Source organism: Lampetra planeri, chromosome 12, assembly GCF_965212315.1.
Source record: "Lampetra planeri chromosome 12, kcLamPlan1.2.h2, whole genome shotgun sequence".
Classification (NCBI taxonomy): Eukaryota; Metazoa; Chordata; class Hyperoartia; order Petromyzontiformes; family Petromyzontidae; genus Lampetra; species Lampetra planeri.
The window spans coordinates 1,779,390-1,796,560 of record NC_136118.1 but is presented as its reverse complement, the minus strand read 5'-3'; the positions used below and the strand labels follow the sequence as shown (position 1 = coordinate 1,796,560).

The window sequence follows — 17,171 nt, the reverse complement described above, 5'->3', positions numbered from 1 at the left end:
GGAGGTGCGGGTTTGTAAAAGCCGCCCGCGTCCAAGGTTACGGAAAAATACAGTACTGTATACATATTCAGAGCGTGGGCTGGTTGGAAACCTTTATGTTCTCGACGCCTGGCCAACCTGCTACAGCTTGACAAGATATCCATCCAGATTAGCAGGTGTTTTTGGAATGTTGGTAAACACGAAGCGACGGCCCGTGGGTCAAAGTCAAGTGCAGAGTCTAAGCTCGACCGAAATCAGACATCACAGGCGTAGGCAAGAGGTTTTGATGTTATATTTGTTGTGAAACGTGTAATGTGTCGGGAACGTCAGCAGTCGATTAAACGTCACCGAAACCGACGAACTTCTAACCGTGCGGGCAACGAGCACTTGAGATTAAAATCGCTTTAAAGAGAGGCGACGTGCTTTTGTCAGGAAGCAAATACGCCACGTGAAGAGCTTCAGCTGGAGAAGTGTTTATTGAAAGTTTAATGGCTATGCATACGTTGGTTTTCGCATTCAAACGTCGTTTTATAACAGTACATACAAAACACATGTCGGGGCCTTTAGCATCGCATGGCACGCTCTCCCGAACATGGCATTGACTTCATCGCCCTTTCAAAGCCCCTTCCAAAGCCATCAGCAGTTCCACACACACAGCAACACGACCATCCCCTACCCCTTGAATGATGCACAGTAAAATATAACTGGTAAGTAATCGTCCAAACCAATAAGTAATAAAAACTAAACTCACTGTCGATTTAAACGAGTGAAACCCATGTGCAAATCTATTTTCAAAACTTGCAATGGTGTGTAAACAAAACGTTTAACTTCTAATGTTTAAGCACACATTTATTTGTACAATAATTAGTCAACATCGGAATATTATAACTCTTTACAAAAAGTAAATGTCTTTTTCTTTAAATGCTCGTTACTAGGTTTTACATTAGTATACATGTAGCCAGTAAAGTATACATCAATGAGGAGAAAGATCAATATACTTCAGAACGCAAGTGTAGGCTGTAAGCACCAGTCAAGAGCCATTTACAATGTACAAGTGGTTAGGGTATATATACCACGCCTTCAATTGTGTACATTCGAGTTTATGCAGTGTGATATGCTTTTGAAGCATCGCAACACAAAGCTTGCAATTTCAAAATGACACAATACACAATTTATTTCTGTACTTTATAGGCATGAAAACAGCATTTAAATCTATTATGTCCAACTGTTTGAAGAGCCCATTAAAACACTTGTTTAAAAAATCGTAATAGCTACGCTGGCGAATTCAAATTAATGCACGATACCAATCGCATGTTTGTGGTAACTGGCCGTTTCGGTGCAAAAAACAGAAACTGACTAAAACGTAATTCCAGTATTTAACTTATAAAAACAGATAATGGTATTTTGTGTTTCGCCACATTGGTGCAGAATGCCATGTTAATATCCCTGTCGGAGAGAAGTGCTTTGCCAATCCAGGATGTCGGTTACATTAAGCAGCACGGATGTCATTCACAAACTATTCGACCAATGGAAGGGATAATTTAATTAAATAAATGTAACCATGTTCACGTAAAGAAACGACAAGACATTACAATGGGAGTTTGGCAGCACCCTTAACAGATGCAATGATAGTTGCACGCCACTCCCTGAACAAATGGGATGTTGCCATGTACTTAACACCCCTGACCTTAGACCGATCACAAAGCCAGACCGTATAACGTCAGCCATACCCAGTGATTTAATTTAAAAAAATGTGACGATATGGTATGATGGTGACGAGAGGCCATGCACATCAAGAATGAAGCTTTCGGGAACAGGCGTAGAAAAACCAAACGCAGTTTCAACTGCTCCAAATGAAGTGAAAACGTGTCTGAATAAAAAAAATTACATTATACAACTCAAATAACAAGCTCGTGTAATGCAATTAGCAACTTTAGAATTAAGTTTATTTCATTATTTTTTAACACACGGAAAGAGGGTGCTCTTATCTACATTCCAAGCATCCTTCACAGCCGGGACACCTGCACCGCCGAGGCACTGAGGCATTGCGCCAGGCAGCAGGATCTCCAGCACTGGACAGGACAAGTCTGAGCAGGTTGTGTGGAGCTGGGCCAGTGGGGGGGGGGGCCCGCAGGAGAGAGCAACTCAAAAGGGGAGGCAGAGGTTTGGAGGGCCGTGCCATGCCGCCACTGACACATGCAGGTTTAACGTTTTGTGCGCTCAGTTTGCGTTCTTGCTCAGCAGCTCAGTAGCCTGCTGTGAACAGAGAAGAGAGCGTTAGCCACCCCAATGACTGAAAATGGCCAAAGGGGGAAAGCGTGCAGCATGCTTCGACACCGCACTTATTTGGTTTTTCTCCTGCAGGAAAAGAGCAAGCACTGGTATTTAAATAGATGCAGGGCAATGCATTAAAATGGCAAACTAAGCATATTACACTTATTCATACTTCATCACTCAAAGGGATGCTGGACTCTTAAAAATGGTATCCCTATGAGGTGTATTTGCTTTTTCATTCTTGATGAATACATTTACTGAACTTACACAAATGTAAAAGAACAGTAAACAGATTATTTTAAGTGCCAGGTCCATCAGTTGCCAGCAGCATTGTTCAAAGGCAACAAAAACAGTATCAAGCTCAAAATTGAGCAGGATTAAACTATGCAGTTGTCATCACGTCAAGTCACTTAAAATAAAGTGTTTTCTATACACAGACCTCTTTGGTACCCTTGGTACTTTGTTCAACTTGGTGTAATTAACATTCATGGATTACATAAATACCAAGCAAAGCGCGGCCATTACTGGCACAGACATCCGCATCATGCTATGGATGGAAGAGCATGGCACAAGCTGAGTAAAGCAGATATCCACGTAGGGAAAGCAAGAGACTGACAGAAAGAGTAGGACCAAGACAGGGACCGTGGACAGAGCTCAGCCGATGGTCTCAGCGAGCAGTAGTTCTAGGTGAAGTGCCTGAGGCCTCATGTCCCACGTGAGTGAAACAGACTCAGCAGCGATTTCAAGCAAGATCTGTCCACATCTGTGCAATCAAGGAGAAACGGAGAGGCCCTTTAGCCTGCAACAAAAGAATTGAGGGATAGGGCACCACTATTATCATTGTATACCCAATTGTGTTAATAGGCAGGTGCAGTGTACTGTGGACACAACTGTTTAAGTTCACCTTGCTTAGTCACCATGGATGACTTACATTTGTGAATCCATGCAACTAAGCAAGTTATAACTGCAGGAAGGTAACAAGAGTTTAGTAAAAATAGGGAGCGCACAATGGTAAAACAGACTGAAAGAGGTCCGAGAAGCAAAGTTTAATGAAAACAATTAGAAACCAAGGAAACATCAAACCCAACAAAATGCGCCGACAGTGCTATAACATTGGACAACTATCAATCGTTAAACTGCAAAGAAAAACAAACTTATAAATATACAAAATAAAGAATATATCACACAGCTAAGAAGATCTCCCGACCCCCTTTCCTCAAGGCGCGCTGTTGGTCACATGGCTAACCTTTGCTTTTTGATTTTTCAGCTGGCTTGCCGGAGGGGGTCGCTGCTGGAGGGACAGGTGGGTTTGAGGCTGCAGCAGCAGCAGCCGCAGCCTTCTGTTTGAGCATTGTCCAGTCAAACGTGTAGTCGTACTGGTGGTTCAGAGTCCTGCGTTCGTTTACGACACACAAGCACGCACGCGCGCACACACAGGGTGGTGGTTTTAGTAGAGCAATGACGTGGATGCCAGCTCGATGAATCATTGGTGATCATCAACTCCTCGAAGTGTCGGAGGCCAGGTAAAATGCAAGTACGCACCCGCGAGCTAAAGCAGCTGCCATGAATTATTAGGCAAGTGACTCACGCTATAATCCCTCAGGGATAAATATCATTCACTGCACATTCACAAAAGGTGTGTCAGAGTGCCACTAAAAAGAGAGACTTGTGAGAAGCAAAGAAAAAGCGCAGGGGAGGGGCGACAACAGCCACTTGTGTGACAGTATTGCACACCTGAAGAGGATGCGAAAAAGCTGCCTCAGATACATGTAGTCTGGAGCCTCCTCAAACCGCAGACCACGGCAGTAGTTGAGGTACATGGCAAATTCTGCTGGAAAACCCTGCACACCACAACGAACCAATTAGCACGGTCCACAATACTGATCGCCAAAGGATCACAGTTATTGGCGCATGACAAATGTAAGTTGTATTTATTTTATCATTTTGCTATAATAAAACGAATCCACATCTGTATGCCACTGACCTTGCACAGGACCTCTACGGGCGTAGACATCTTCTTCTCACTAATTTTCTCGTACTTTTGTTTCTTGGTGGCAGCCTGAAAGCAAAGGGAGGTGTAAAAAAGTTCTTCAAAGTCAAGTAAAACCAGAATTCAGGCAATGAATTAGTAAGTGGCGTCTGCATTCCATAAGTTTATTTTTTTCTTGTACATTTGATCTGCCACCGGTTGAATTTCGTCTGGTAAAATTATCTGAAAAGTTAATTCCAAATGAAATACACAACTGGGAATGTAAAGGCCAATTATAATTGATCAACGTCAATCAGATGGCAGCAGTTAAACACTTAAGCCAACAGGGTAGCACAAATTTTGGAAGGCAGGTTTAGGCATTTAATGCATGACCATTATATACTTATCCTACAATTACATTCTTACTGAATATAATGAATGAAAATAACACGAATTAATAACATTGAAACCTACTTATGTGTTGTTATACATTTACTTATACACTGTTGAGTACAGCAAGCACAGTTGAATCATTAATCCAATGTTATGGTCAATCTGAACAAAAAGATGAATCCCAGTGTGTGCACCTAACTTAATCCAGCCCTTATGCGTTGGACACAAGCAAACTTTTGTTATTTATCCATGAATCAGTGCTGAAATTATGGCTACCACCAGATAAGGCAAAACCCTATCAGTACAAATTGATGTATGCAGCAAATAGAAGCAAATTGCTATTTGATATCCTAAGCTTTCACACCTATTGAAAAACACCAAAATTGTTTCACCTAAGGCAGTAACAATGACAATTGAAACACCTGCACTCTGGGCCAGTGGACTTGATCATTACAGAGTTCGTGTGAAACAAGCATATTTTGGGGGAACTTGGGAAGAGATTCACCTTGAGGCCCTGCCAAGGGAGGCTTGTCCTGTTGAAGTACATTAAAACGTATCCCAGGGACTCCATGTCATCACGGCGACTGGTGGGGGAAGAAAGGCAACAGCAAATATTTTACGAAGGGGAAAAACAATATCAATTTAAATAAATGGTATGTAAACATAGGAAGCGTGAGAACTACATTTTTTAAAATTTTATTTTACTAGGCAAGGCCTGCTGAGCTGTATTGCTCTTTTTCAGAAGCAACCTGGCCATAAATGATAGCTCATCCACCAAGTGGCTTATCATGTGGAAATGTATATCCGCCAAATACTCTAAATGCACGTTTCGAAAATGTGGAGGGAAATAACGGAGGAATTCCACACGACCACGGGGAGAACATGCAAACTCCAAATATACAGGCGTCATGGGTCTGGATCCAACCCATGTCCCTCCTGTATATCAGGCGAAGTAGTTAACATCTCACCACTGTGGCAAGATTTTAACCAAGCAATAAAAAAATATTCAGAAATGTCAAGTTTTCACATACAACACCCTGCACACACAGGATGGCATGGATATCTTGTATATCCCAATTGAGTAAGTAATTGTGATACTATAATTAGGATATGCCCACTACTTACCCCACACAAACCCTGGGGGGCCTGACACTGCACGGGGGGGGCTCACTTAAATGTCTTTATAAAGGCACAACGAGCATCTTGCAAGGCACCAGTGGGCAATGAACTCCAACTTGGCACTCAGCAACCTACATGAGGCATGTACAAATGTAGCTAATCGATTAGCATCGATCATCACGCTCACAATACGTGCAGCAGTGAATTGAAGAACTCGTGACAAACACCTTGATCTTTTTCACATATAACCTTGCAGCCACGACTGATTGTATATGCAAAACATTTGATATAACAGAAAAGCGACCTTAAATGAAAACAATTGAATCACAAGATGAGAAAATTGTTACATGCCTAGTACTATACAATGACAAAGGGAATAAGTGATAATTGTGAAGATTGTAATGCTGTAATTATTGTGTACGATGATACCGAGGGTAAAAGCTAGATGGTGACGTCATCACTGACATTAAGGCATGAAAGCTGATTATTTTTTGGTAATTTTAAAGACATGAATATTAGGTGCACAAAGGCTAAATAAATATTAAACCATGCGCTCCAGGCATTATCCACTATGCAAGCAGACTGGCAAACATGTTGGCTGTGATAGCAGTGTGACAGGAAACAGAAGCAGCTTTGTGTTAAGAACACAGGCAACAAGCAGCAGCTCTTAAGCATCCGCAATACTCAAAATACCCTTCTGCAGCTGGTATAGCATGCATATGACATAACCCGACCATTCCGTGAATTTAAGTAATGCATATCAATATTCTATTTTAGGAACATTATAAATGGGACAAACTGTAATACAGCGTGGCAGCATTTGAGAGCTTTAGGTTGCATTCAAACTGCAGTAAAATCACTTGTCAACAACTTATCCAACTGATAATTAAAATTAAGATGCCAATTCAGTCCAATAAGAGAGCCTCCATTTTGTAAGCCAACTCAGCTGTACAAAGAATCGTGGGCCAGGAAAGACACAAATGTGCAAACAGCCGTTTGTTAGGTGTGCGCATACACCCAAGAGCACTAACAGACACTTAAATCCACACGGATGCATTCTAATGCAGGGATGATAATCGACAGTGCGCAGCGTTACAATCAGTTTATGAATGAAAAATAATTTCATCTAAATATTTGATAGCCAGTCTTGTCCAAAATATTAAACTATAGGCATATGTATTAAACCTACTTGCTAAATTTCACGGCGATTGCTTTAGGGGTTTTGTATTTAGTGGAAAAAATATTTTCATTGCTTGCGTATGGACATACTTTTCTAAATTATTGACTGAAGAAGTGGGTTTTGGGCAGAACACATTTGCTTCTAGCGATAATGGCCAGTGTTCGACAAAGTTAGAGAGGCAGTCAACGGAGGGTGGAAAAGCACCCAAAAGGATATCCGCACTGGAGATGGAGAAATGAAATCCGGTCTTGTGCAGGTGTTAAGATGTTATTGCTAGATATGGCAGTGAGAGATGGCTATTGTTTGGGGAGCTCTTCATCCAGCAGTGGTTCTCATGGCTGATGATCATGATGATGAAATGGGATCATAACAAGCATACGGGGCTCCATTAAAAAGACAGCCCAGCCTCGAGTGGCCCTACCTTTGCTCAATTCCCAGATGGGCATTGATACTGGCGTAACGTGCTGTGCCCGTCAGGTTCTTGTCCTCCCGGTATGGGATGTGCTGACGGGTTCTGTTGTCGCGGTACTTCTTTGCCAACCCAAAGTCAATCAAAAACAGCTGAAGAGGGAATGGCAACACTCGATCAAGATCATAATGTGCACCATTGTTCCCACACCAAACATCTTTTCTCAGTTTATTTTGCTGTAAATCAGGAGTTTCAACCGTCCATAATGCAGGCAGGGAAACGATGCCACACGTGGGGGCAGGTTTACTTAAAATAAAAACCCAATCTAAAAACGTTGCTGCTAAAATTACGTTAATACTTTACATGCTAATATACCCACGCATTCAATATGGGTGCATGAAGGCCACCAACTTCATTCCTGAAAACAAATCGAGTCTTACGTATAAACGCTGCTCGTCCACACTAACTTACTATTTACATTAAAAAAATCAGAAAGCAGACAAAAGCTCCAAACCATAATTAAAAGTGTTTTTTTTGTTAATGCAGATGCTTTGGCAATTTTGTACCTGCATAAACACGGACTCTCCACTCACCAATTTGAAAGATATTTTTAAAAGAAAACTAAGATTAACATCCAAACCTCACAACTAAATGAGGGGGAATGGTCTGCACACACCACCATTGAGTTAAAGATTTTATTTGCCAGAAAGGTACTTTCAATGCTTCTGGTCCTGTGCACCAAAGCTTACTTCACTATGACTCAAAATATTAAGTGAAATTCTGCTGCACATACAAAATGACTGACTACTGCAGTGCATTGGCCTTAGACCGATCTTTCAACTGTCTTTGAACAGCAAAATACATTTGAGTTTATAATACATTTATGCAAAGGCACACTCTAAAAATACTTGTAAAAAGTTCCGTGATCTGTATTATTGTAAAATAATTTCAATGTTTAAGAAAATGCTTAATATGTTACTTAAAAACTACAATGTGTATCCGATGCAAACACAGTTGTACATAAAATGCATAACCTGGTGATACCAACATTAAAACCAGAACCCTTAAAGACGCATATACGAACCTTTGAAACCATCAAGGACAGCCAACACCACAAAATCATTCACATTACTTAAAACGCACGCCCTCGCCACAACAAACAACTGCCATTCCCTCTCAACCATGAAAATGTCAACACATTAACACTGCAGTCTGCAGGTGGGGTTTTCACGTGAAAATGAATCCAATTTTCTTTTCTGAAAATAAATGTTTTAATTTAATTCAAATGCCTGTTCGAGTGATGTATGAAACATTTTACATTTTATAGACTTCACAATTGTGCAAAGTCGTGTCTAATTTCATGTAAATCGCACATCCAATTGAATTCCAACCTCACATTGACATTTTTCTGGCTTAATATTACATGCCCCGTGCTAAAAGTATAAATTCAACATCCCTAAAACTCGCAAACCTCGGGTGCAGCATTTAACAACCCAATTCGCAATCCGGCTTCTGGAATAAACCTCGGTTATCACCAACAACATTTTTTCATTTCCGTGATTACGATTTTTAAAAAAGCGAAACGGGGCAGACCTGTTGCAGTCCCGAGAATGACGTCTGGTCGAGACACTGGCTAACACACTGGGTGCTCCTTTTCCTCTTCCCAGCCGTTGTTTCCGTGCACTGGGCAATCAAAGATCGTGGCAATTTGTCAACATAGCCGAGCACGCGCGCACCTCTAGGGCGGCGCGGGGGGCCTTTGTTACAAAAATGTCGCTCGTCACACACCGGCAAGGGCATGCAGGTGTGAGGAAACACATTGGCATTACAGGTATAATAACATTAAATGGCACTTTCAGTCTCATCATGGGCTGATACAACGTTATAAGCCATCTTACCTTGGTTGAAGTTACTTAGATTTAACACAACATATGAAAAATATTCAGTATAAAAAAATTGTATATTTTAAATCATTTGCCAAGAATGCATCAATTTCAATTTGATATCCCAGCACCAGTTATGACAGCAAAATGACACATTTAATGAGCTGATCAAGTTTGTTTAACAAACAAAATATTAAAATGAAAAAAACTAACAAAAGTAATAAAAATAAAATAAAAACACATGTATAGAAACATCACTGCCATCACTGCTGCTGGTATGATATTGTCAAAATGGACACAGGTTGAAAGGTTGTAAGAAAGGTTACAGTACTCAAGTTACAAAGCACTTCAACCATGGAAGATGTGGCCTATTTTTGGCATCAGCCTCGGGAAGACTTTGGCAGGGAAGAGGAAAATGTAAAGCAATTATTCTTCAAATGCAGATATTTCGCTCAACGCGGGGGGGTAGATTTGACACGTTAAAACATAACATGACTGTATTTCTTGAAAAAAAAACAATCCGTCACTTTCGCCTGACAAGGCTTATCTTGTAAATAACTCTAAGATACCTCAAAGGAAATGTCCTGCAAAAATGTCGTTTGATAAATAGCATCTCATAAAATTGAATGCACTTCTCTAAAATGGCACACGAGACACAGACGTGATGGGACCACGGAATAAAATCACTAAAGGAAACTGTGGTCACAGCGTACACCAAGCACTGGCACTCAAACCTTTCTTACAACCACCTACAACCCAGTCATCATGGCAAGCACTAAGCTTGCTTTCATGCAAAACTGCATCCTAAGTGTAACATGCATATACGCATATTAAAGCTGATCTCTACCAAGATTTTTTTTACCTAAAATATTGGAAAAACATTGTTGTTCATAAGTACATGCTCATGCCACTATATATGCAGGACATCTGAATTAGATACCTAAAACTATCTTTAAAACATAAATATATATATCAATTGCCTGTTGGTACGCAAACACAAGTTATTATTTAGCCAACAAATCTTTTAGCATCACAAACTGGCCACGTGTTAGGCGAGAGCGGGCCACGGAGATGAGCTCATCCGGTTACCTTGTTACAGTGGCGTCCAATCCCCATGAGAAAATTGTCGGGTTTAATGTCCCTGTGAATGAAGTTTTTGTTGTGGACATACTCAATCCTGCTGATCATCTGTAGCGAGAGTAAACACCACAAACGATTATGTTGCCTTTAAGTGATGCATTGCAGTAACGTTGTAACGATTATTTAAAATGTAAAGATTAAAAAAAAATCACAATTATACATTTAGTAGGTTTAAACATTAACTTATGACGTAATGTCAAGAGGCTAACTTAAAGTACGGCAAGCCACCAAATTACACAAAAATTGTGTGCAGTAATTATAGACTTACACCAGTGAGACAGGCACTAAACGATTATAAGTACCTGGTCGGCAAGCATGAGGACAGTTTTCATGGTGAAGCGACGTGAGCAAAAGTTGAAGAGATCCTCAAGACTGGGCCCCAGGAGGTCCATCACGAGGACATTGTAGTCCTTTTCCTGACCGTACCACCTGCCACACATTCACACAAGAGTGGGCCAGATGGTTCAGTACTTACCAAAAGGTCTAAAAAAAACAAATGGCCTAGCATGGGAATGGCAAAGCGTGTGCATTTTGTGCATGCAATTAAAACAACTACATGGAAAGCCTATAATATACCAACACAACAATTATCCACCATTAGGTATTTGGCCAACACAATTATCCATCATTGGGTGGTTAAAGGGTTTATTGGACCTTTGTAATTGTACAGTGCCATACTATATCACATTTTGTCCATGTGCAAAAGTTGAATCTGGTTGTTATTTAAAAAAAAATCACTTGGAAATTAACAGACGAAGCAACGCAGCTGCTCTCAAGTTACTTTAAATAAACATGTAAAGAAATCAGCCACTTGTGGTCTCCGACGCCGGGCCCCTCCCCCTTGCCACACAATATGGAGAGCTCTGCACAACAGCTGAGACGAGGCAGCTACACCCACAAGCGACCCGAACAAGGAAGCCATATATGGAAATCTCAACCCCCTTCCTCCAATCCCCTTGGCTGGTATAGTCAGCATTGCTGACTCACGTCCGTGACTCCCCTCTCGCCTATTTTTTTGTGCAATGCCGAGCAGCAATCGCAAGCATGGCGCTGCATCGAATCACCGTGAGGAAGCCAGATCTAGGCCAAGCTCAACCAACAGCCATTTGGGCTTTGTGCGTGCCACCACGAGTCACGTTCCAAAGCAAGGTCGGTAAATATTCGAGCCTTCCCCTTCGGAGGTAACACTAAACAGAAACCCCCAACGACAAAACATAATTGCATTTAATTCTAAGTTCAAATTACTGGCAAAATTTTAATTTAAAAAACATCCAATGTTAATATAATCCATGGAGCATGACGGTCATTCCATACAAATGAAATCGCTACATAAACAAAATGGGCGAGTCTCAGTTCCGCATTCTGGTAAATGCTTTTGAAATGTATTGTTTGCCGACAAACTATGAGGAAATTGTCTGAAATGCTTCAACATAGTATAAAGGCTATTATATACTGTACGTAGTAAATCTGGTACAGTATATGCATTTCGCATTACAGTACTCCGTTCACATTTTGCCTTTAACAATCATGCCTGGAATCAATTCCAATTCATGGATTCAAAGTGCAATACAAGAAGCCAATAAACCACAGCATAATTATTAACTAGACACCATTAGGAAGAACTTCAATAGGACATCTAGGGCATATTCAAAGGCAGAAAGGAAAATGTACTTGGCAGCTGTAAGCCAATTTTAAGTATTCCATTAACTGCAGAGCTACTCACATTAAATGCATAGCTTTTCCTTTTTCAACCAGCCCCACAAGGAACGATCACAATGCTCAAGCACAAACTGTACTATAATACGTGCAATAATGCATTGCACATTTAAAGGGGGCACAGGCAAATATGACAATGCAATGTAACGTAAAGAGCTTTACCGAATCAGGCTAGCCATCTGTGTTCATAAATGTGCTGTATTTAACAACTTAATGCACAAAATAGGTTGATCTCATGCAGTCAGAATATACTCGAATCAATTTTAGTGAACCACCAAAGTAATGTGGCGACAGCTTTCTTATGCAATTATAAGAAAAGCCACCGTGGACCCTCAAGCCGATGATTGTGTGCGATGGCAACAAGTTGAACCAGTGCTTTCGCCTTCTAAGATTTATAAAAAAAAATCCATCAACACCTATAGCTTCTGTAAACACACCGCAACTCATGGGAGCTCACGTTAACATCCCCCACCACCCCCTGGTTGTGGCGATACGGCTTCTTCATGTTACACTGCAGGTGAGACAGGAAGTGGGGCAATGGTGGTGGATGGGCAAGGCCAGCGTTACAGCTTTAATGTGACCGACGGTCTGGTTACCCTTTCCTCTGGTTACGCTCAACTGAGTATTGTGCCCTTCATTACATATGTACATTGTCGTCCCTGTGTAGCTAGTTAGACATGTCTTGAAAGAGATAATGGCCACCTCAACGGGATCTCATTGCGCATCGAGGACAATCGTATTTTTGTTGGGTGCGCTGGTTTTGTTCTTCAAGTGGGTTGCCACATCATTGTTGTTGTTCTGGTCATGGTTATACCCCTGGCTGCAAATGGTACGAACATTGCAATTTTCACAACAGCTGATCCGCAGCCAACCTATTACATTGATGGTCAAAAACCCAGTCGGACCTTTTCCCTATTTTATTCTCAAACCCAAGGTTATTACCCATTCGCACCTTAGCTCCGACTTGTAGTACACGTATTTATGAAAACGTTGAGTGTTTGCTCAACTGCTCAACTTAAAAAATGTGGCCAACCAAATAATGACTGCTGCCGTATTTGACAGCACTGAAATGTCATTCACGACCACACTGCAGGCAGCAGACACGAGTATTTTTACCTTTGTCAGTGCAGACGAAAACATTAAATAAAAAAAAGTGGGACCCCCCCCCCTCCCATGAGGCTTGGGTTGGCCATTGTCTCGTACCGAATGTGTGGGATGCCCACGCCGCCCTGCAGTATTTTGTAGAGTTTGCTCTCGTAAAGAAGCTGCGGGTGTCTCGCCTTCTGCGACTCCAGTTTCACGGCCACCTCCTGTGGAAACGAACGTAAGAAAGCACACGAGCGATTAAACATAACTGTGCGTGTACACGAGCCAAAAAAAACCGACGGGAGGACAAAAGCCACCATGAAACAAACCGGGAACGCATCACGCAGCTTGCTTGCCGCCTTCGCTGTCGATTGAGAGAGTGGTCGAGCGAGGAGGCTTCTACTGACGAGAATGACGACCCAACCCAGTGGGGCTCGTATTTGCAACGTTACTTAAAACATTCGGTGCCAATACTACTCGATAACACTTAATATCAGGTAATGATTCTCATACGTGGAGTTTTCTCCGAAAGGGCAAAGGATTTAGGCATCGCGATGGAAGTCGGGGGTGGGTTTCTTTGTGTGCGGATTTGACGGGGCGAGGCGCTTTTGATGGCTATCGTCACAGCACCTACCACGAAAATCCATTACCTCTCATCGTTGCTACCATCGCCACCATTTACAACCACCATATTCAACACTTGGGAACAACGCGAAACAACAGCTCCTCCGCCCATTGCGACAGCATTCATACAACACTTCTCAAAATACCTCATCGACAACCAACATCGCTGGCAATCGGGCCCCATTACCAATACACCGCCCTCGTGAACAATGTAACGCCGATAAGATCCCCGACGGCAAATAAAAAATAACCCTGACAACTGCAGTCTCCCGCCCGCCCGCCCGCCAGAGAAAAGCCGTCGTGTTACCTCGCCGTTGGTGATGTTGATGGCGAGGTAAATGTCTCCGAACGACCCGCTGCCGATCTTCCGCACGAGTCTGTACTTGCCGCCCACGATGAACTCGGACTTGGAGGCGCCGGCGCTCGCCATTTTCACAGCGCAAACTTTGCAGCCTCCGCAACAAAAAACGACGACGGTGACAACGACGACAGCGTCACACGGCAGAGGGTGGGGGACGAGCGGGGCGGGCGAACGACGGCGCTGGTGGTGGTTGGGGTTGTGGGGGGGGGGTGCGCGATTATTGTTTAAAAACACAAAAAACTAGCGACGACGTCGACGCCGCCCCGTAAATTGTCAACGGAAGTTTAAAAAAAATAAAAGACGGGTCGCCGTTGCGCGGTGAGCGAATGGGTTGGTGGGGGTGGGGGCGCGGAGGGTCGCGGTGTTCGAGCGCACTGCGCGTCGACGTGGCCGAGTCGGTGGTGGTGGTGGTCAGGCGGCCGCCTGTGCGAAGGGGAGCGTCAGCGCGCGGCCGCCATTGCGCGCCGCCTCTCTCCTCGCCTTTCTTCTCGTGGGGGGGGGCGCGCGCGCAGCACCCTGGGAGTCTGCGACGTCACTTCCGCTCTCCACCCCCCCTCGCTCGAGCCGTGGGGATGAGGAGGCGAGCTCCTCCCCCTTTTCCCCACCTCCTCACGGCCATCTTGCTATGACCGCCCGCCCGCGACCAATCGCGAGCCCGCGCCGCAGTCACGTGCGCGCGCCGCGACCAATGGGGCGCGCGGCGGGAGTAATGACATGGCGGGTTGAGGCCAGTCGGAGGAGGAGGAGGCAGGGCAAGGAGGCATCCCACCCCGGTCGCGGTGAGATAATGCCGGCTCGTCCGCCCACTCGCTGCCCGTGTTGCCACAACACGGCGGCAACAACAATAACCTTCCATTCGCCACGAAGTAGCGGTGGCGTTGTCGCGGCGCTTGTGCCATGTTATGTGCACGTTTAGGCACACACACACAGCTTGCCTCACCAACAATTGGCGTTTAACACGACCACAATATCCATAATACAGCTTTTTTTGGGTTAGATCGCTTAAATGTGTCGTTAAACCCGCCACCACCCGACACAGCCAATTCGTAAGGGTTGTCACGTAAACAAAACATGCCAATTCGTTACTAGTACAGCACACCGATGCGTTGGAGAGCCAAGAGTACGATTGTTGTATTACTGGCGAAACGTACTCGCATTGTAAATGTTGTGGCTTGGCTCTGCAACACCGGTATTGGCGGGTTTACGCAATCGAACAACTGGCCTGTCTGATGTTATTTAAATATAAATGTTTTCTCACACGCCAGAGGTGCTCTCGCAATTTCCCTCCCTTTGGTCACCAGCAATGTTGTGAGCGTGCACAAAGTTAAATCATGTACAGTGCAAACGTACAGAAGTTATCATACACAAGGGCAAAGGGCCTCTATTCCGTGTGGCAGCAATACGTTCAGGAGCTAAATGCCAATTCTAGATGTGAAGCTTCCGTGACTGCAAGGATTCGTACTCTTAGGTTTTTCGGTAAAGTCACGTAGGTAAAAAATTATTCATAATAAATAATAGAAATAATAATTATTTTCTTTCTATTATTATTTCTTATTTTTACCTACGTCACTTTACCTAAATGCCAATGTTGAGCTCTGCTAGCCACGGCGAGAGGGCTTCAGCAGAGAGTTGCTGGTGGTCTGCTGTTCCTCGGTTGAAGGAACGTGGATGATAGTGGTTGACAATGCGGTCCTTACTTCTGCTGTTGTGGAGTGACTCATGCAGCCAGCTATGGCTACAGGGTTTGGTGGTACATGTTGTTTATGTCGTTTATTGTGAAATTTCGGTCACAGTTCATATGATCACTGTTACATTGCTTTTATGGCTTTATTTTGGTGATTTCGAAAAGTGTTTTAGTTTGGCCATGTTTGTGTTGTAGTACGGAGTTAGACTGATGGCTTTAATAGAAGTTGTTTTGTGGTTGTTGTTGTTTGACCTGCATCCCACTGGAATTTTTGCACAGTGTTGGTGTACGGTGCTTTTTCTGAAAGATTTTGCAGTTTTTTCCTGGATTTTTCTGTTTGCGCATAGTCACATTAAGATGTTTTCTTGTTCATGTTTTTTGTTTGTTGCGGTAGCACCCGATTTAAGAGCCGAATGGCTCACAGGGCGATACCAAATAAATGAAAACTGAACTGAACTACTTGGGGAGTTTCATGGCCATAAACATGCCTGCTGTGGTTTGTTGTGCATGAAATGTATCCCGTATGGCTTTACGAAATGGTGCATAGTTTGAGTTGCATGGCCACACAACCGTGGCTTGTCTTTCATTTTACGTTCACGAAGATGTGCGCATCGGCCTATTGATGTTCTCACGGGAAGCAAGAGGACCATGTCAAGAAGCACTGCTTGACCGATTTCCCCTCTTACATTTGATGGAGCTCTACAGAGCGTAAGAATATCTTTTAGCTTTTCAACTCTGATATTGGACACATTTACCTGGTTCGCAGGTAATCAATTCTGATATTGGACACATTTACCTGGTTCGCAGGTAAAGCGGCGGTCGTGTCGAAACGCTATGCAAGTGCATTGCAATTACTGTAATGGCATCGCGAAATGGCTGAATAGTTTACCAGTTATGTGAAGTATCTAAATTGATTCAGACTGACAAAAACAAGCCGCGAGAACCGAAGGATACGGTGATTAATTACTCATCTCCCCTGGCATCATTATTTACTGTACGTCTTTGATGGCGACATGTCACATCACGAAAAAAAACCTCAACGCATTATTCATAGCACACGTGCCATGAAGGACAACGTACCGAAACGTTGCGTGTAATTTTTATTTTACGGGCCACCGTGTTATTAACTAATTTGTTGAGTTTTTTATATTTGTTGTGTTTGTGCACCACTGCCAACGCAGCAGCAGTCACCAGATTTTAGTTGTACTGCATGTTTGAGCACAGGAATTTCTTCGAGTACAGTATTTCATTTTATTCCAGTTCTAGCGTTGGATTGTTTGGAAGACGATAAATAATAGGTCCAAATGAAAACCTAAATAAACGTTAAATGTCTGCAGGCGTTCCCGCGGATATT

The 17,171-nt window shown here is 43.1% G+C and overlaps 1 protein-coding gene across 2 annotated transcripts; it reads right to left on the bottom strand.

Annotated features, from left to right (window-relative positions):
• Positions 1–436: 436 nt before the first annotated feature.
• On the bottom strand, positions 437–14,673 carry LOC144721496 (casein kinase I). 2 transcript variants are annotated; one of them, XM_078599146.1, is made up of 11 exons: positions 14,080–14,629; positions 13,266–13,372; positions 10,649–10,775; positions 10,296–10,394; positions 8,917–9,006; positions 7,336–7,475; positions 5,121–5,199; positions 4,238–4,312; positions 3,988–4,094; positions 3,500–3,645; positions 437–2,235 (listed from the first exon to the last, which is right to left on the bottom strand). In XM_078599146.1, the coding sequence occupies exons 1-11, from the start codon at positions 14,200–14,202 to the stop codon at positions 2,225–2,227; spliced, it is 1,104 nt and encodes a 367-aa protein (XP_078455272.1). In that variant the 5' UTR covers positions 14,203–14,629; the 3' UTR covers positions 437–2,224. The 2 variants fall into 2 exon arrangements, with proteins under 2 accessions (XP_078455272.1, XP_078455273.1); XM_078599147.1 differs by lacking the exon at positions 8,917–9,006 and having other exon boundaries at positions 14,080–14,673.
• Between the last annotated feature and the right edge of the window lie 2,498 nt (positions 14,674–17,171).

Bases quoted from the DNA above. Each gene is read 5' to 3' on its own strand.
- LOC144721496 (XM_078599146.1), bottom strand. From the start codon at position 14,202: ATGGCGAGCGCCGGCGCCTCCAAGTCCGAGTTCATCGTGGGCGGCAAG. The intron at 10,776-13,265 runs GTACGAGACAAT...AATGTGTGGCAG, and splicing joins GTGGGCATCCCACACATTCG to GTGGTACGGTCAGGAAAAGG. The intron at 7,476-8,916 runs GTCTGCCCCGTT...TTCCCTCTTCAG, and splicing joins CATTCTCGGGACTGCAACAG to CTGTTTTTGATTGACTTTGG.